This window comes from Sinohyriopsis cumingii, chromosome 5 (genome assembly GCF_028554795.1).
Source record: "Sinohyriopsis cumingii isolate HCF-2022 chromosome 5, ASM2855479v2, whole genome shotgun sequence".
NCBI lineage: Eukaryota > Metazoa > Mollusca > Bivalvia > Unionida > Unionidae > Sinohyriopsis > Sinohyriopsis cumingii.
The window spans coordinates 115,100,863-115,122,125 of NC_142965.1; the positions used below are offsets into that span (position 1 = coordinate 115,100,863).

A 21,263-nucleotide genomic window follows, 5' to 3' on the forward strand; every position below is an offset into this window, starting at 1 on the left:
GTTGTTAAACTTTGTGCGGATGAATAGACTAGGGTTTTCAGTTCTTGCAATTTAGCTACGAGAGGTGGAAGTAAGGTTAATATTTAGGATATCAGAGACCAAATCATTGATTTGCACTACACATAAAGCAGTGTAATCCTTTAACATTTAATAAAGCATTAAAAGCTGTGTTACAATCACTCTTTGCAGATTGGAAAATTACATACATATATGCTTTTAAACAAAACCTTTTCCATTGTGTAGGAATTGATATACTCAACACAGAATTGTTCTGATGTCAGCGGGCACCTGGATTCCAACTAAATTTAAGAAACAGAATACACTCAAGAGACGAGCTGGAGACATTCCTATCAATGAAAGAATCAATATGTAAGTGCGCACATTCGAGTATGTTGATGCTTCATACCACCAGCAAAATAATTACTGTATATTGCCAATTAAAATTAAATCTCAGGATAAACAGTTCTAACATAATTAGCTGACGATGTTAAAATGGTCCAAATTAAAGGTAAACACGCAGTTGAAAACATACGTTGCAAACGAGCAAAGGTCTTTAAAATATACATCAAATAATAGATCACGATAAAATGTAAAACAAATTTAAATATAATCCATAAATCATAGGGTCAAAATTTGCTTTACAAATCACAATTATTTTTAAAAGTCCCTCGATTTTACCTCGTGGTAATCATAGTTAATCCTCTACATTGAGTTTAGTTTTCAAGTGTTCACGTAGCTTTGTTGCACAGTCAATAAGCTAAACAAGAGAATGGTCCACTGTCACTGACCATAAACAAGATATTTACTACCGTTTTTAAGCATGTAAAATTATTTCGGTGCATGCAGTACCTGTAAATATTTGGTAGATTGTTGTCTTGAGTAAAACGGTAACGTAAATGCTTACATACTACCATAGAAGAATTGACTGGGAAAGCAATGGTTACTTTGCAAATAGGAAAGTTGCTGTGTTTTTGCCAGATTTATAAAAGATTTATAAAAGGATTCTATCAGGCTATATATCAGGCTACGTAATTGAATTACTAATATTTCATCTTTAAAAAATCCAACACAAACGCCGAAAATTCCTTTAGTGAATTTAAGCGACGAATACACTTCTTGAGACATGATGTTATTTTATTATTATTTTACAATATATCATTTGAAACTTGTCAATGAGAATTGTGTTGTCTGAATCAAATTAAAAAGAGACTCCATTATATAAAGCATTGTAGTTTCTTTCAGGTGATGTTTAGACATGATTGCCAAGTAGAAGAAGTATATATAAACTATAAACACAGAGTTGCAGAAAACATGTGTAAACTGATTTAATTTTCTTCTTATAAAGACATGCAATACATTGTAGGCATTAGTTAGTCACATTTTATGTTAATCGAGCTCTCTTCTTTAAATGATTACATAATAATATTTATCTGGCTTTTTAAAATTTCAAGCATTCTGGTTTTATTAATGATAAAGTTATCGTGGCAAATGAAGAATGATTTGAATTAGATGTTTTATATAATGCATATAAAATCAATGTGATCTCGACCGTTTTCTCTGAGTACCAATTTTTGTCGATTTCGTGGCTACAAAACCACGAATTTAAAGACTGAGCAAATATTGCTTTATTCGGTATAAACACGAAAGCCATTATTCCTATCGATAAATATGTACCTTCCCGTCAAAATATGAAAATTAGTACCGAATAAATAAAATGTATTTACAATTGGCATATTTTATATAATGTATGATAAGAACTATCAGGAATGTTATATACCATGTCGACATTTTCTCTGTGGAACACCATTCCTCAAAATGTAAGGCATTCTCTATCCTTTAGTGAATTTAAGCGACGAATAATTTACGAAAAATGAACAAAATCAATACTACACATATTGTTTGCCAAAACGTTCTGTATTTCATTAAAAAATTATAAATAACTGTGGTGCTCTAAATAATAATGTATTTATTAACCATGTAACTCAATCTGGATATTCACCTGACACTGCGCATAATCATATTCTAGAGTATAACCGTTATGTAAAACAATCTAGTTCTCAAACTGTATAAGCTGCTTTTATCTATTTCAAGAGGTTTTTTTTTTCAAGAACTTTATCACCTAATTTTGCCTATTTCGAGACCTTTATCAGTTAATGTTGCCTAAAACTTTATCAAATACTTCTGGCTGTACGTATTGACATGCTTCAAAGTTCGTCTCAATTATCTTATGATCTAAACTCTAAAGAGTTCAATGCAGTTCAATATTGTGGTTCTTTCTTCCCCCCCCCCCCCCGCGCCGCCCCATCTCTGCAGCCTCACGTATGATATTATATAGTTTTTTGTATGTAAAGTGCAGTACTAACTGGAAAACATGTTACCCAAAACACAGTTGATTCATTGCGATGCCGATACAATATGTTCACAACGAACAGCACTACTATTAAAACAGAGGGAGAGGAGTTTATCTCACAAGTATTGTTTGTGTCTAAATTGTGTTTGTAGACAAGTGAATAGTAGTAAAACGTGCTTTTTGAATATTTAAAAATTAACAATATATATTCCCGTTTCAGAGAGTAAAAAAATATATTTAACTTTTCAGACGTAATAAATTTTATATATATATATATATATATATATATATATATATATATATATATATATATATATATATATATATATATTCCCCAAACGTTTTTTTATAATAAACTTGGTTATATGTATTTGTTTTATGATTTTTCGTTTAAATTTCTGCGAAGAGAGTAATCAACATATATCCTTTAAATATCATTATCAATTTGTTTTAAAAGTATTAAAAAGAAATTAACAAGGAAATTGTAATATGCATTATATAACCTATTACATTAATGTTTGGTTTATTTTTCTATTGTAGATATTTGTTTACGTTTTTATAATTTGTAAATATGTAAATATGGAGTGGTCATTGACTGGCTTTTCATATTTGATCATATTTAGCAAAGGAAATATTTAAATAGTGAATATATTTACTCATATATAGTCAGTCCAAAAGGGCAATTTTAAAACTCTATTACTGATATAGAAATAGTGCTTTAGATAAATTAGGATCACTAAATGTTAGTATCAGTTGATACAAAAAGATCCGATAAATATTTTACATATATCTGACAGTTACTCATATTATTTCCTGAACGGTAGCTTTTCTGTTTAATAGACTATTGTTTCTTGTTATGATCGGTTTTAAATATATGTTTCTTCACGTCTGAGTGCAGTTTGTGTTTGCTTTTATAATTTTTGTTCATGAAATGTTGCTCCTTCAATTAGCCTTTATTTAAATCTTTCATTTCATACATAACCCGGTTTGTTTGTATACCTTATCTTTGTCATCGTTAACGGCACCTCGCCCAAGTTGAAAGTATATTATGTGAATGTTGACGTTTCACGTGCAATTCTTACCATGTCACTCATTTTGCATTTTTTAATTTCAAAACCAGGATCGCCGCATAAATTAATATAACAAATTGTTTGTTTTCTTTTTAATAGCTTCCGTATATATATATATATATATATATATATATATATATATATATATATATATATATATATATATATATATATGTATATATATATATATATGAGGCTAAAATACTCGTGTATTTTGCATTGTGACGCGTATCTATTATTTCTTGTATAACATCTAGACATGTATTTGTGCTATATACATTAAGGTACCACCACATCTTTTTTTGTTACGTTCAATTCAATCTTTCAAGAACTACAACTTTAACTTTTTTATAATGTAGCACAATTTAACATTATTTTCATGCAAACATATGTAAAAATTGTGTTATAAAACTCACTGCAGTTGGCTATTCCATAATTTTTTAACGAATGTGTCTGCACATCGACGCATAAATAAAAAAGTACACATTCATGATTTATTAGGTAGAGATACGCACTCCCATGTTTTAACCAAGCGCACCTGTTTTCAGCAAGAGGTGACATAGGTCGATGCTATACAACCTGTGAGTATCCTTCTAGCAGTATACTAACGACAAAGCATCTGTTTAAATTGATAAAACAGCTGTCTGTGCACGCAATATTTGGCAGCATCATTATTCTAGATTTCCATAACTCAATGTAAATGACACTACCTTCAGAGATGTGAAACTTAAAAACGCTCCTGTCGGCAATCTCGATGGGGTCGTGAATCAGAGGCCTGCAAAGTTGCCTTCAGTAGATCTAGGTGCACAGAAGTTATGTTTGGTACGAACAGAAAACAATCTAGCCGTTTCTGTCTCCTGAAGCACGTTGGTCCTGACCGCTCCTCTGGAGGCACATGCAGGACCCGAATCAATAATGGAAGACGAGCCAGACTAGGCAAACGTAGCATCATGTCTGAAGCCGTTGTCGACCTTGTCTCCATAGATATCACGCTCGTAGTTGTTAGCTTCATTGATTCGACTATTTCTGACGCTATCTTATTACAAAAAAGTCTTGAAAATGCCGGCAATATCAAGAAAATATATGCCGTCACTTGTAGTTCATGTTGGACAATTAACTGAACATTCTTGTCATGACCTAGTACCTACAACAATATGTTCTTATAATATGGCAATTCTTCTATTCAGGTGGTTGGCAACTAATATAAAAACTTTTAGCTGTAGCAGAGATGCAACTAAAGAACATTACCCCTGTGAGCCTGGAAACTTAAGACCAACATTGTTTATCTCTCTGCATGTTTGCTCTAGGACGAAAGGCATTATATTTCTATAATATAATCAGAGATAGTGCAGCTGTTTTTGTTTGGTTCATGAAAGTTTACTTCCATGTATATCAGTGTGTTTGTAAATACTTTAATGAGATGATTCTCTCTGAATCAAAGGTGTGAAATATTGCGCCACGGTCTCTTTGTTGATTATCATACCTCCAGTTAAAATACAATTCATGACGGTAACTACCTCATGACATACGCGCAGGTAACAAAGATGGAGGTCCTTGTCTCTTTGCATAGATTACTATGCTGAAATTTGTTATTACTCGTCAATCGTTTCGTTCTCAACATGGCCCTCACCTCCTTGCTACACGATAGACCTTTGTTTGCTGAATCTGCTGTTGTCGGAAGCTACACGTTTCCTTTTGAAATGGTGAATACGTAGGGATGAACGTGTGTTCGCTTTAGGGAAAAGATCTGGTTTGATCACATAATAATTTGATTGCTGTTTTGGGGTTCCAAACGGTACTCGGTTTGGTGTAAAATTTAAGTGGTTCGTTTCATGCCAGTACATTTTGTAATATCATATTTACAGGTTCGTTATGGAGCATGTTAGCCAGGAAAAGACCAAAATGGCGCAATTTACCGATTCCACTGCAATGTTTAAAGTCATAAATTGGGAATATTGCTCTTGAATAGTACAGCATTAGAGTCAAAACGAGATATGGTATATTGTTGCAAGTAAAACGTATTTCTCTTTTGTAGAGGTTTGCTTCGTCAAATTAGTTATCTTACTCAGACACGTGTTCAAGCATGTAGCATGTCTAACTATGGTCTTTTACTTTTTCTCAAAGGAGAGTGTCCAAATCACAAAAGTACTGGACGTACCTTTAGAGTAGGTAGATATGATTTAGGATTGGTCTTATTAGTTGAATGATGTGCAAATTTTGTACAAAGCAAGATAAAGCAAAACGACTGCAATTTCGTCATCTGTCAATAAACAGGGGGTTTAGATTCCTTTATTTTTCTTTGAATAATGTAAGTGAATACTTTGCCAAGAACTGATAGTATGTCATCTCATCTGTTTACAGTCTTCACATTGGTATCGCAATATTTTCAATAGCATCTGTTGGTAATAATCGACCACTTACGGAAAGATAAACGTTTTCCAGTGTAAAAACATAATTTGTTTAATATGCTATAATGCTCCAATTGTAACGTTGTGCTCATTTGATGCTAACAATATCAAATTCGTTTATACGCAAAATCAACAGGTATTATCATACAATCTGCAATGTTAAATGAGTTAATATGCCCTTATCATATTTTTTATACAGGATACAAGGAAAAATTCCTCATATCGTTACGAAAAGACGTCATGACATTATATAAAGTGATGCATTAATACCCGAGGCATAGGAATGAATTTAAAGTAGTTTCAAAACACTATTTCAAAGTTTCATATTTATTCCTGTGTACCTTACAGTTGCAAAGAAACAGTGATAGGATGAGTGAATTGATTTTTTACTTCTTATTTTATTTTTATTCAAACTCGAAGACTGGGCCTATCAAATCATAAACTCTCTGAAAGGTGCAAATGGTAAAGGCGTGTTTTTACACCATGCTCAACCATATTTATCAGAACTGAACCAATCGCAGTACAAAACACTATATATATATATATATATATATATATATATATATATATATATATATATATATATATATATATATATATATATATATATATATATATAGTTTCCGTCACTCTAACAAACTTAATCTAATAGTCATTGCTTTTGCAGTCCAATATCATGAGGTTGCAAAACTTAAACTCCTCAGAACATACTAAGAATATTTTCGACTATTACTCGAGGCTATTATCGCACATAACACATTATAAGTAGTAAATTTCCTGACTGTAATAAGAATAATAACCTAACCAGGTATAACCTCAGCCGAATCGGGCATCAACTCACTCTACCCAGATGTAAAACTGTATTTTACAATACAATATGTTTCTGTGCTGGGGCCTATAATATTTCAGGTAAGAGAGTATGAAACTAAGGTGAAGATAGTTTTGATCGATCATAAAATGCATTTCAAATGACTGACGGATTTTTTAATCTTAAATTAGCTGTGAACTTAATTATTGCTAAACAGGAGAACGGGATAAAATTAGCTGATATCATAATTATGTCCGTTATCTATTTTGTTTGTTTGTTTGTATATGATAATCTCATTTTTTATCCGTCACACTGTCTCCAGTCATATTTGCTACCGTTTTGCCGATTTAAATGGTGCATTAGTGTTAGCTGTTCGAACACTTACACTATGAACGTTGAATAATTAGTCACCTCCTTTAAAAATCAAATGCATACAAGGGTAAATGTAAGGACCTTGCATTCGAAATTGTTTGAGTTACCCAAAATGAATCCTAGATCGAAAAGTGTAGGCCTCTTTTAAAGTATTGGATGCGTTGCGTCTTGTTTCAGTAGATCCTTATAAGTTGTCTTTCAGCTTGGCTTTATATGTAAGATGATTGGTCAGCATTGTTCGTTTGATCATCAGCTGATCAAATCAACCCGAAACCCACTTGCCTCAAAGAATGGCAGTCTTGCGCTTAATTCAGCTTCTGATTGTGTGAACTGTTGATCCACTACAAATGCAAAGACAAACAGGCACTTGTAAACAGAGCAAGCGAGTCAGTTCGAACAGAAGTTGGCCAGTAGAAAATGTTCAAAATCGAATTATAAAAGGAAGGCACGTATGTAAATATTTAAATTATAGTAATAATTTACATACATATCAGGAGAAATGTCTCCCTATAACCAATATTTTATGTATAAATAAACGATTACTAATATATATATATATATATATATATATATATATATATATATATATATATATATATATATATATATATATATATATATATATATATATATATATATAACTTGACGTCAATATGATCAACAAGCTAATAATTATAATTCGTTCTAAACTCCAACCGATGCCGCGAGTAAAGCAGCAGGGGGGGCGAATCCTACAAGGGTCTAGAGACCACCAAATGATAAAATAAGCCTTAAAAAAAGCTAATCCTACAACAGCAACGAGACAAAAAAACGCGACCCCCCCCCTCAACTTGTTGTCGCCCGCCCGGGGCTGCTCTCTTCGAGTTTCTCACGTTAACCATACAGTGTATCAAGTCCGATACGGTATCGTGTCCGCGGGTCGTGTAAATTTATTGTCACAAATCCATGCGGGGAAATTAAATCGTGGACAAATAAATAATGGCAAATATTGGAGAAGCACTCACAACTAGATTGGCACGACAACGACTAGCCGCGATTAAAAAATTTATTCCTGTCCGTGATTCCGTCAGAGAAAAATTAAAAGCAAGACAAGAAGCGCAAGTTGAGTTTGCAACATCTGCGGAGGAATTATTTAAGCCTATTACAGCAGCTACTGGTGAAGTTAAAACTGCAATTGTAGGAAAACCTGATCCTGCTGACCCTACCAAAACAAAACGAGGGTTACTTCAAGCAATAGAAGAACTTAAACAGCAACAGGCAGATGAAGGTGCTGTAGTTGATCCAGGTGCCGCCGGAGTAGTGACAGTTGCTAAGGAAACATTTATTAATAAATTTACCGAAGATGGTATTACTGAGATAAAAAATATTCCGCTTACTAACGTGGATGAGCTTAGGGAGTTTTCTGCTTGGATTGTCTTAAATTATCCTAACCGGCAAGATTTTCTAAAACCAGAAGCTGCTTCAGGTATGACCCTGAATGATTGGAGGGATTATGTTTACAAAATAAACCGAGGTATTTCTCGAATATCTAAAATTGATGATACCTATAATTTCATAAAAACTGGCGTAATTGGGGTTAATAAGGAAATTCGAGACCAACAAATGAGGGCAAAGGAAAGGGAAAGGCAGGCAAAAATACAGAAAATGGAAATGAAAAGGCAGGAAAGGGAGGAAGAAAGGAAGAAAAAAATACAGGAAAAGGAAATGAAAAAACAGTCGAAACTACAGGAGAAGAAACCACCAGCTCTAAAAATAGACCCCGCAATAACACTGCCTGATCCAGTGCCTGAAATTTCATCACCTGAACAAATGGGGGCTAGCGCTCCTGATGATGATTTTACCACTCCTGTTTCGTCCATCCCCCCAAATATATCAGAAAAAAGAAAAAAATTAGAGGGGGAACTAGCCAATTTAAATGATATATTAAGAGAATTAAACGATGAAATAGAAGAACAAAAAACATTGAAGGGTACTTCTGCTAAAATGGTTTTATCAGATAAAATAGCTCAGAAAAATGATGTAATTTCTGATATTAAAAGGGTACAAAAGGAAATAAGGAAAATAGGAAAAGGTTACACTGGTCGCGGATATAACAACCACATCTGCCCTGATAATATCGTCAATGACGTATCACGGTTGGAAGTTCTCATAGGAGGAAGACGCGCCGGAAACAACTCTCCAGAAATTATAAATGAGGCCGCAGATATCTGTCAGAGACTATTTCAGCGTGGTATTATGGATATTGGCGTTTACCGGGGACTCATTGATGAACTCGCGGATGGTTACCACAGCGACTAGCAAATTTAGTTAGAGAAACAATAATTAAATAAAATGATCGTGCACAATTCTCAACCTGGACACGGCCGCGTGCTACAAGTCCGCGTAGTAAACTCGCGATTACCAGTCTACAGAGCAACCTACGGAGATGGTCTCGGTGATACAATTACTGGTTTGTTTTCAAGAATAGCCCCTAAGGCATTACCGATTGCAAAACAATTGTCGATGAAAGCTATTGATGTTATCAAGGATAAAGCCCTTGGATCTGTTGGTGATCTCGCCGGGAAAGCATTCGCGTCAATCAAGGATAGACTGTTACGGTTAACTCGTAGATCAAAAAAACCGCCACCGGTGAAACTGGCCAGTACTGAACTTATGCCCGCGGACGTCAGTAAAGTAATAAATCAGGCTGCCAATCAAAAACTCGCGGAATTAATAACCCAAACACCCGAACAAATAAATACAAGTTTGATATCAGGAAGTGGACTTCGTTTTAGACGGCGATGATTTTATATAAAAATGTTCAAACGCATATCCGATCCCGCATTTGACATGGATGCACCAATACTCAAAGACGATTCTGTACATGATTTTCAGTATTATTCTTACGAGGCAACTGTACCTGATCAACGGGGGCGAATTGAATTGCGAGTTCGGGACACAAGTAGATATTTCCTACCCGCGGAAGCATTTCTTGAAGTTACGGGTATGCTTGTAACAGATGTTGTCCCTAATACACCATACGGAGATAATGTTCGAGTTGGTTTTGTCAACAATGGTATCATGGCACTGTTTAAAAGTGCTTCATACAGCATTGATGGAAGGGAAATTGAAACGATTCAGGATAACGCTGATGTTGCTACAACAATCCTGGGATTGGCACGATACTCCGATGACTACACTAGATCAGCTGGTCCGACTATGATGTTCGCTAAGGATAATTCTGATCATCCCGAACAAAGACCTACTATTCCAGTACAAACAGCACAAGACACTGCTGTAGACCCACAGCCTGCTGGATTTGCGGCCAGGCCAGGTGCTGCATTTCCAATATTAAGACCTAGTCCAGAGTACAATTTAGGTTTTGCAACGCGCAAGGCGATGTTAAAGGATGCTAATAGGAGATTTTCATGCGCAATTCCACTCTCTCACATCTTTGGATTTTGCAGAAATGTCCGAAAGGTTATTTTTGGAGCCAATCATACAGTTGTACTTAACCGAAAAAGTAATGACAATGACGCCATCTGGCGAGAAGACGGTGCTGCTGATGGTAAAGTAGTATTATCCAAGCTTGCGTTATGGATGCCAGTAATGTCTCCATCACTCGCTGAAGAGCAACGGTTACTCTCTTTTATGGACACAGGCGGTAAATCACTGATATCATGGTTAACAACAACAACAGATTCTATTCAAGGTGCTGGTGTTGGGGAGTTTACGTGGCATATATCATCACAACAGGGAATATCAGCCCCGCGACATATTTTTGTTGCACTCCAGGCTAATGCACGGGTAAATTCACAAACACGATCGCATATGATATTTGACAAACTTGCTGTCTCTGGGGTTTCGCTGCGAATAAACGGACACCAAGAACCATCCGAGGACATACTGATAAATTATGAACGAAATCAGGTCGCGCGGGCATATCATCGTCTGATGTCATTTATGGGTCGCGATCAAAATGTCGATACTGGTCTGCAAATATCACAACTGGATTTTATATCGTTGTATCCCATTTACTACTTTTCGCTGGAGCATCTTGATCTGACCAAACAATCTGTCGTTGATATACACTTCCGCGCAAATGTTGGCGAGTTTCCCGCTGCAGTTGTTGGTCCACCTGCAATTCCTGGTGGTTTTAGAGCTGTCGCGGTTATACTCTCCGATAAAGCAATGCTGCTTGAAGGTGTTGGCGGACGAATGAGAGTTATTGACGCTCCAGTAGAAAATATGTAACAATTAGATTAGTTTCTGAAATATAATGTCATACAGTCATGTTAATGTCACCTTGACTTCCGGTCAAACGAAGAAATTGCAATCAAAACACGCAAGCACGTGCGGGACATCAATAACACTAAAACGAGATCAACTTGGTAGTGGTCCAAACAAGCTGTCGTTGACTAATACTCAAATTAAACATTTTAATAAGGCGTTAACAGCAAAAACCGGTATCCGCCTTGATTTCTCTGCTGCAGCTATCAAGGACATGACTAAAACCGGTGGAATATTTCCCCTCATCCCAATACTAGCTGCTGCAATTCCAGGATTACTTGGCGCAGCGGCAAAAGCTGCAGCGTTAGGTGCAGTTGGAACCGCAGCTGGAATGGCACTAAAGAAGGCAACGGGAAAAGGATACAAGAAAAAAAAGGGGAGATCCACTCGCGGATCAGGGCTAAGACTACCAGGAACTCCACCATCATGGTATCCAAAAAAATTCTAACGCCGTTGAGCAATTTTGATTTACTCGATGCTGTTAAAAAATTGCGTATAAAACATTTCAGAGGAGTATTTATGCGAGATCAATTACCGACGCGGCCGCGGAATCCGGAAACTGGCATTATCAATCTCGACAACAAAGATGGTCCGGGAACTCACTGGGTTGCTTACGCGATCGATCCACGTGGAATTATCTATTTCGATTCGTACGGTTTAGCACCGCCAACTGAGTTTCTCAAGTATGTCCGCGGAGTGCCTCGCACTCTCAACAGCAGATTTTCTAAGAAATCCAAAGGATTTTCAATTCCAGTGTGGCAGTCGACGCTACCAACACAAACATTAATTGATCCGCCCATTTGTGGAAACGAGGTTTTAAATGTTCTTGATGCAATCTCAAGAAATCCAGCAACGTCTCCGCATCGAGTAGTGTATGAATATACCGCATCGAGAAATGCTTAGCATTTTCATGCTCGCATTTGAAAAACAGCAATAAGAATAATGGTGGATATTTACGGAAGACCTTTCACAAGAAAAGTCAAACCTGGCACAGATGCTGATCTCTCAAAATATGCGACCCGAGATGAAGTCGATAATCTTTTGAATATAGCTGGAGTTGACCCAGATGAAGTTGCTATTTTTCAGGACAAGCAGGGAAAACTAAGAACGAGCAACATTAGGTGGAATGATATAATTCGCAGAGTTCTTGGAGCTACCAAGGATAACTTCGCCGCATTTAGTGATGGCGGCCGGATCAAGGACTCGAATATATCAATCGCAAGCATCAAAGACAGTATTGATAGCGGCGTTGATAAATGTGTGAAAAAAACCGGTGACACGATGACAGGAGAACTCAGCATGAATGGAAACAAAATAACCGTACTCAGAGATCCAGCCTCGAACGACGATGCAGCAAACAAACAATACGTCGACGCGCAGTACAAACTCGTTGTTGACCTAGTCAGCGACAAAGTAACAAAATCCGGCGACGTAATGACCGGTGAACTCAGCATGAGCGGCAACAAAATAACCGCGTTAGCAAATCCCGAATCCGACCAGGATGCGTCAAACAAACAATACGTGGACATCGTCAACGGTAAACTAAATACGCTGCGTGCAGAGTATGATGTTCACGTGGGCGCGTTTACAAGACTTCGAAGAAACTTCTCAAAAACTGATGAGGCCGTGGATAAGTTCTTTGGGGATCCTCCAGTCGTCGACACGAAACTTTCTGAAATCATACCAAATCTTACTAATAACGCCAACGATATCAATAAGATTAATACCCGGTTAGGTGTAGTCAGAACGGAAAAAAGTTTTTCAGATCAAATTCAGATAATAGAAAATAACATTAACACGATCAAACAAACACAGCAGAATATAGTATCGGGTATTCCTGAGATCGTTAACAAAACCAGTTTGATTAAAGTCCCCACTGGAGTTACTCCCGGGCATATCACCAACATCGTATTCACGGTATCATCGGGATTCGCAACATGGTCACGACAAAATAACAACACTATCAAATATACAGCAACAGCCACCGGTGTTTACAGGTTGTCTGTGTTTTCATCCGCTAAATTTGAAATCTTCACAACATATCCTTGGAGACATTCCACCGATAAGTATTCCGGGGTTTGCACTGTAATACTAAACAGCGGAACCGAGGAAACATTTATGCTTGAAGCCGCCGACGATACTTTAACAGCAACATCTTACTGGTGGTGTTTGGAATTCGTCGCTGCAACGCCTCAATTGGTTACCGCGTAATTGAAAATCGCCGGCGATTTTAAATAATATGTCAACGTTGAAATCCGAAACATTTCCAGATGCTCAACAATATCGGTATAATCAAGTCCGTGAGTGGCAATCTGAGTTAAAAACTGTCATCGAAGTAACCAGTCAAAAAGTAAAAAAATACCGCAGACGCATAACAGTGTTAGACGTTATGGTTTATTCAGTATCCGCCGTTGTTGCATCCGCGGGAGTAATACTATCAGCGGTCACTCCAGTGACTGCAGTAGTCGCTGCCACGATCTCTGTTTCCGCTGCTACAGCAACAGCAGGAGTTTTCGGCATCATAGCAAAAAAAATATCCTCGTGCGCGGTCACAAAATTACACGATTACACGACAAAATTAAATACAGCCACGACCGCATATCAGAAATTATCATCGCTGATATCATCATCGTTAGACGCGCAATCCAGCGACGCTGCGTTGATATCAGATTCTGAATTCAAACTAATGTCAGATGTGTACAATGACTATTTGAAAACTAAACAAATAAATAATGTCACTGATGGCAACGCCACAGGAACTGCTTCAGCAAATAGTCACAAACACAACGCCGGTAAAAACAACGATGATCTCAGTGTCCTCGACGACACCAGAATTCAGCATTAATTTTCCAACTCCAATTCGTGTGAGCGAAATCGCGTTGGCAAAGCTCAGTGCGTATCACAGCTGGCCCAATATCAGGTCGGAATCATTTTCCGGTCAGCAGCCGAATAATTCGTTTGTGTTTTCGTGGAAAACCAAAGCCGACTCTGACGAATTCGACTGGGATACAATTACGCTACCCACTGGAAGTTATCAGATCGAAGAAATCAACGCGGAAATACAACGCCAAATAAAACGAACCACCGGCAAGGAATCCAAAATATCTATATCCGCGCACGAACCAACGCTGTCTACGGTCATTGAAATCTCAACACCGGGATACGCCGTGGATATTTATAGCAGCTCAATCAGGACCGTATTAGGATGGCCACGAGAACGACCCGAGGTTGGACCGGATCCACTAAAACCTGAAAAATCGGATTTCGAGACCACGAAGGAAGAACTACACGACCTCGTGTACGGTGAGCATTTATTATTTCCAGATCAATTACGATCAGACCAAGCCCGGTTTTCAACATCAGATAGACTCCCCTTGGATATAATAGGGGTAGGTTTCGAAGACGGGAGATTCCGGAATTACCAGCCAGAAGACATAGAAGCTCATTTTTTTAATCCGATCAAACAAGCACATAAACAACAGCTAGACCTGTTGCGAGTATATTTTCAAGATTATATCTCTGATATAACAAAACCTGGAACTGGAAACGCTAGCGTTTCTGCAAGCAGTTCTCGGAATGCTTTGCATTCTCGCACGAACATTATCACCACCATAGAAAAACTAAACAAACTCGCATCCACGATGGAATTTATAAATCAAAAAGTAATTCAACATCTACTGGATCTCAAGGGCGATTATGGAAACCGAAAAAGATCGAATTTTGCAACCCTATTTGGTATTCCCGTGAAGGATATTTCAGATTTTAAACTTCCTGGATATAACGCGCACACACTGAGAAAATCAGTCCAGGATCTCATCGCGGAATCTTTCGAAGATATTCTTGCCGCGTATGCGAAAATAAAACCACAACCTGTTATTTTAAGACACGACAACAGTACAGCATCCGATGGCAGACACGTATCTCCGGGGATCGTAAATATCACAGATGTTATTGCGGTCAATCTTGTATGTGACGTCATCGACGGTAGCTACAGCGCTAGCGCTGACACAACGACGGCCCAACAGGGGTTTATTCTGTATACGTTCACACCAAGAGACCCCCCTGGTTTTCTGATTGTGCAAGAACCAATCAATGTGGTCTATCTGCGGTGTAATAATCCGTGGTTGTCAACGATAAATTTTAAACTCACCGACCAACGGGGGGGGTTGTTGGACCTGCGTGGCGAGACTGTCTCCGTGAACTTACTGGTGAAGTCCTAAAACTCTTCGAGGACAAGGACAAGTCAACGGATCCATAATAATAGTTTTTTTTCTGCAGTGGTCCACTTTCGTCATCGCGTGCAAATACCCCATCAAACCGGCATCGTTGGAAATGCAAAGCATTTCTGGAAGAGTTTCTCTGGAAGTCCAAAGGACTTCTCATGCGAGTGCTTAGCACGCAGGCGCGCATTTAAAAAAAACGGTTGTGTATAATGTGTGAATACATTCACGCACGAGTTCATATTCATGATAAGCAAATTCTTCACACGGCAATAAAAACCGCATTTCAAATACAGACATTCCCAGAACAGTATTTCCCCGTTAAAATAATCGTTGACGTGTACGGCGACGAAGACTTCTTGTTAACGTCGTCACAATTAACACAGCTACAGCAAAATCATATGATCACAGCTTGGTGTCAACGAGAACAGATTATGAACTATTCTCATTGTTGTATTGATGTTGAAACGCTTAAGCAAATCCTGGAAGTCTAAGGACTTCTCTGGAAATGCAAAGCATTTCTCATGTAAAACTCGAAGAGTTTCCACGCTCGGGCAAAAAAAATAATACACTTTTTTTTTACCGTGGAAATGTGCTTGTGAAATGCTCTGCATTTTCGCTTCCGCTTTGAGTTTCCACGCTAGCTCAGGTTCTACTTTCACTTTGTGCTGTGAGTCACACGCGGCTGTATTTATACTTCCTTGTCGGCCTCGTAGTCACAAATACTAGTATTTTCAGGCATTTCCGTGTCCTTTATATAACCTTTTAACTGCCTCACCCTGGTGCTAATTAATTTTCGAGTCTCATACTCGCTTGACAATACAAGACGAATCTTCTCAACTGCACGGCACAGTGGAATAAATTCAGATACCTGATTTTCAGTTATCGTGGCAAGTGATCTGTAAATGCGATCTTGCAAACCCTTAATGAACCTATATCTCGCAGAGAGATTGTTCTTTCCCTGCCGTGATAGCTCATTCAAGGATTCAAAATCTGACATAATTGTTTCAGTGTCTAGTAAAATATTAAAACCTCGCTGTTGTAATTCTTTAATTTCAACAAGTATGGTATTTATATTTTCGTGATTCATATTATTATATATTTTCATATTTTTAAATGCATGAAAAATACTAGCATCGCCAAAAAACAAAACGAGACATCCTGGCTTCTAGGATCGAGTTTTCTAGCAAGCCCGGCAAACATTTATTTGACAACACAAACAACCTTTACCTCTGATTCGAGTGTCATAGCAGGCAAAGGCACAATGAACATGTAATCTTATCCTAACTTATCCTAACTTATCCTATGACGACACAAACATGCAGGTGGGTCATTTTCTACGGTCAGCAGCAGAGCAAAACCATCCATTGAATCGACCATTGGATGGTGCACAAAAGACACCCGCCATTGGCGGATTTAATTTATGGTTTTGCTTGCGCGTGCTGACTTTCGATCGACCCAAAGGTCTTAGGGAGCGATTTCGTATATAACCCAACTGTTACTTGCGAGTTCCAAATTCGCTCTAGTAGTGGGCGGGACTTGTTTAAAATATTTTAATTGTATGTTTTCTCGAGCGCGGTCATATAACAAGCACAGAAGAGCAAAACAGTCGGATATATTCAGTAAAACGAGGATATTGTTTGTAAAAAAATATATATTCTACGGTAAATAAATGATTACATGTTATGAACTCGATAAAATATTTTATCAAGGTGGCTTTCTCAAGGGAGCAAATCCTCTGACGACGACAACTCTGCAAAGCGTTACACACTCGTGGAGGAGTTATCGTCGTTTGTGTCAGCGATAAGAGTTATATAGCAGAATGAAATCTTCTGTTTGAGCTTCTTTGAAAATGCTGTTTTGCGGATCCCATCTGCGACATACTGTACAGCAGGTGGAAAAATATCGAAATACCTACCGGCGGCGTTTATTGACTGGAATACAATTTCTTCACCGGTTGCGTTTATGGATTTGATAGCTCTTCTTGCAACTGTTTTACAACACCCTGTGTTACCCAGTAGGCAGTTCTTGCTCTGAGTGACCACGCGAAGATTGTTTATAGAGTTATCAAGTATGTTACCGTTAATGTGATCAACAACAAGACCTTTAGGGATCACTCCAAAGAAACATTCGTAAATAAAACGATGACATAAATACCTCCCTTTGGTAACAGTAAATCTTAAATAACCAGCATTATCAACTGTACCAACTGGTCGTCTTCGCGTGCAGTGTCGTACTATGCCATCTCGGTTTGCCTCATAATTTGGAATAGTTGGATGTGCAACAAATTCTTGTTCGGGAACAAATTCTTGTTCGGGGACGAATTCTTGATTCATTATACTATAAGCAAATCATTTGTCTAATTCATAATTTGTCTGAAAACTTATTTATGTAATCACGCTCCGAGAACGTGTTCGAGGCTGGATTTTTTTTATCGTAATACCGTTTTAGTTCTCGATAGCGTTTCCCCCCACACGCTGAACATAATTGAGTTTTTCCTCGTACTCCAATGCCGCATCTGATACACGGTATCGGTCCTAGACTCCCACCGCGGACCTGTTGAGCATGTTGTCCACAGTATTCGTGTCTGCATGGTTTGCTACACGGCGCTGATGAATTTAGTTTAATCCACTTGCATTGGTGCATATAATATATTTGTCTATTTAAATACTTGTCTTAATTATAATAATGAGTTTTGAAAGACTATCCAGAATAAAACCTGGAAATCTCCAATTTCCCCGAGGTCGATTCGATCTTGACCGGTTAACCGGTGATGTACGACGAAGAGAGTTAAAGGAACTGCTTGGTGTTATCAAGAATGCCAAGGAAGAGTTTCGTCGTGATGGTGCCGCACATGTGTGGTCGACATATAAAATTATCCCCGAAACTCGAAGAGTTTTTGGCGATGCTAGCATCGCTCACGCGAGCGTTATCATTGATGCTACCATGAACGATACAATCGCGCGTAACATAATTGGGTATCTCGACGATAGAAGATATTTCATACAGATAAAATTTATTGTCAAAGTGGTCAACGAAAACGACGATGACACGTGGATTATCCGTGATAAAAATGATCCTATCCTTGACATTAAAAGGAAAACTATTTTGTTGAGCAATAATTCTAGACCAGGAATGTTGACGGGGGTTGATATACCGTATTACGCCAGATCGTATCCAGTAACTGCAGTCGTTTACGGAATATATCCGATAAAGAAACCAAGTGTAGATAAACTCACGCCAATGAAAACATCAGTGGTGTTAAATTGTGTAGCTGAGCGAGTAATGGAACATTTTAAAAACGCAGCACGTGGAAATGGTCTAACTGAGATCAGAAAAAATAAAATAACAACATGGGCTAATCGAGTCAAAGATGTAGGGGCGTCAATTAAGGATGTTGCCGCGCTAGAAAAATTATTAAGATTTCCTATAACGGTATTATCGCTAACAGGCGAGGAATTGTATAAATCGAAATACAACCGTAGTGGAGCTTCAATAACAATTATTGATCACAACAGCCACGCCTGGACGGAATCAGTTAAAATATTTCCACGCGATCGTGTTATAAGGTATTATTCCGCGGGTATGTTTGATTGTATTTATCAAATGAGTAAAACCGATCCGGTATCGGTATGGTTGTTTAGAAGTTCTGAAGTTGGTGATTATGACCAGTTCGTGACCCCGAACGGAGAAATATATAGAACTGCGGAGTTACAAAATGAAATGAAAGCGCTCACAGAAAAATATTCAACTGAGCAAGTTGATCAATTACTAACTAATTGTTTTACTGTTCCAAGTGTTGCCGCACATATAGCACGACAAAAAAATAATTGGAAACCAACCATGAAGAGTTTTCTCGAGAATGTTCAGCAGAGTTGCATCGAATACGGACACGGCGGTTTATGGAATAGTGTATTTGTTAGTGATAATATGGTATCGGTGGATATGATTGCGTGCTATCCAGGAAGTTTTCTTGGCCGTGGTGAATGCGCTGAATACTTTGCGCGGTTTGGACATCCCACAAATTTAATGACAAGAGTAGCTATTAACGGACCTTTACCTGATTTTGACCTGACTGGATTTGCTCACGTGGAATCGTTCGAATTTGCAACACGGTTACATCCTATTAATTATGCTTGGTTTGGCAGACATTTCCACGAAAAGAAATGGGTACCGTTTTCGCTGTTGCGATTTATGGTTGATAAAGGAATATTAAAATCTATTACTGTCAGTACGGGGATTATTTGTTACTCAAAACAAACCTCAGTTTGGTTACCAACTGCGGACACGTCCGAGGAAGAGCGCAACTGTAAAGATCTCGGCCGAAGATTGATAGGTAAATTTACTCAAGGCGGAGCATATGATCATAAACGACATCACAGTCGATTAATTATGGATGAGGAAGAATTAAATTTCATTATCGCTGATACTACTGCGAAAGATACATTCTGCTCCCGCGAGGACATAATAATCCCGGACGGAAAACGATTAGGAACAGTTGTTAGTTATATAGACGGTGATTCAGCTCAGTATACTCATTTGAGATCCTCTATGCTGGCTTATGTTTCTATAAATTTACTGTCGATGGTGAATAGAGTTCCCTTCGTGGCAAGAGTTGCGACAGATTCGTTTTATATTCACGAAGACGATTTGACTGTGTTAGATTTGCCAACATCTAATGGTCAATGGGGAACATGGCGAGTAAAAAAAGAAGAATTACACTCGTACTGCGCATCAGCTGATGTCGAAATTAAAGATGAATATCGGAAATCAACAGGGATGTCATGGACACCTTCATCGGGACCTTCTGTGCACGATCCAATTGCTAGACACAGAACAGTTTATTTGAACGGACCTGGAGGCTGTGGTAAGACAACTCGTGCAATCGAACTATTTCGCGGTTCTGATTTGGTCGTGCTAACACCAACACACAGACTTGCCAGAGAAATGATACAACGCGGAGTAAAGGCCTGCACTTATCACGGCTTTTTCAAATACAGCGGCGGTACATGGACTCCTACGCGAATGGGAACGAAGTATATCCCGGAGAAAATCATCTGGGATGAAATAGACACTGTGCCGCTGGATACATTACAACGGTTCCTGACGTGGTTGTTAACGAAAAATACCGCAGTTGTGATGTGCGGCGATCATGGTCAACCACCACCATTTGTCGGCGAATCTCCCCACGAATGGTTGAGAGGGTTTGTTGATTATTACGAGGAAATGCGTGATGACATCAGAGCGCTTGATGACACATTAAAGGAGTTTAAAAAACTAATTAGGCTACAAACCAATAAAGTCCAATGTGAAATAATGCGTGAAATAATTCCAGAGACTTCATTTGATAACTTTTTAACGGCGTGGAAACCAGATGATTTAATTGTTGCAAGTAGAAAATCAGTCAGAGATACACTTCAGCGGCGACTATTTCAGTTACAGCGGCAGAAATTTCCAACGTTGGAAGTGCCGTTATGTTATAGACCAGATGATACACGATTGCAGAATACTGATGTTGATATTCCCGGAAAACCAGAGAAACAAAATTTAGTATTGAATGATATAGTAACAGTTAACGTCGATGCGGTCGAAGATGCATTAGCAATAAATAAATCACCGTGGACACTAGGATATGCTATGACGATTCATTCAGCACAAGGATTAACTATTTCTGATACAACTGTTTGGATCGTTGATGACCGCATCGAATGGTCAAATTTAGTTTATTTAGCCGTGTCCAGAGTAAGAAAGATGGCTCAGTTACGA

At 38.0% G+C, this 21,263-nt stretch overlaps 1 protein-coding gene across 1 annotated transcript in view; it reads left to right on the forward strand.

Annotated features, from left to right (window-relative positions):
* The first annotated feature begins 243 nt into the window (after positions 1–243).
* The window catches only part of LOC149800023 (glycosaminoglycan xylosylkinase-like), a 49,956-nt gene continuing 28,936 nt past the window's right edge, over positions 244–21,263 (forward strand). Inside the window, exon 1 of the mRNA XM_089957173.1 lies at positions 244–369. Coding sequence (XP_089813299.1) covers positions 275–369 — 95 coding nt within the window. The 5' untranslated portion in view covers positions 244–274. The remainder of the gene's footprint in view (positions 370–21,263) is intronic.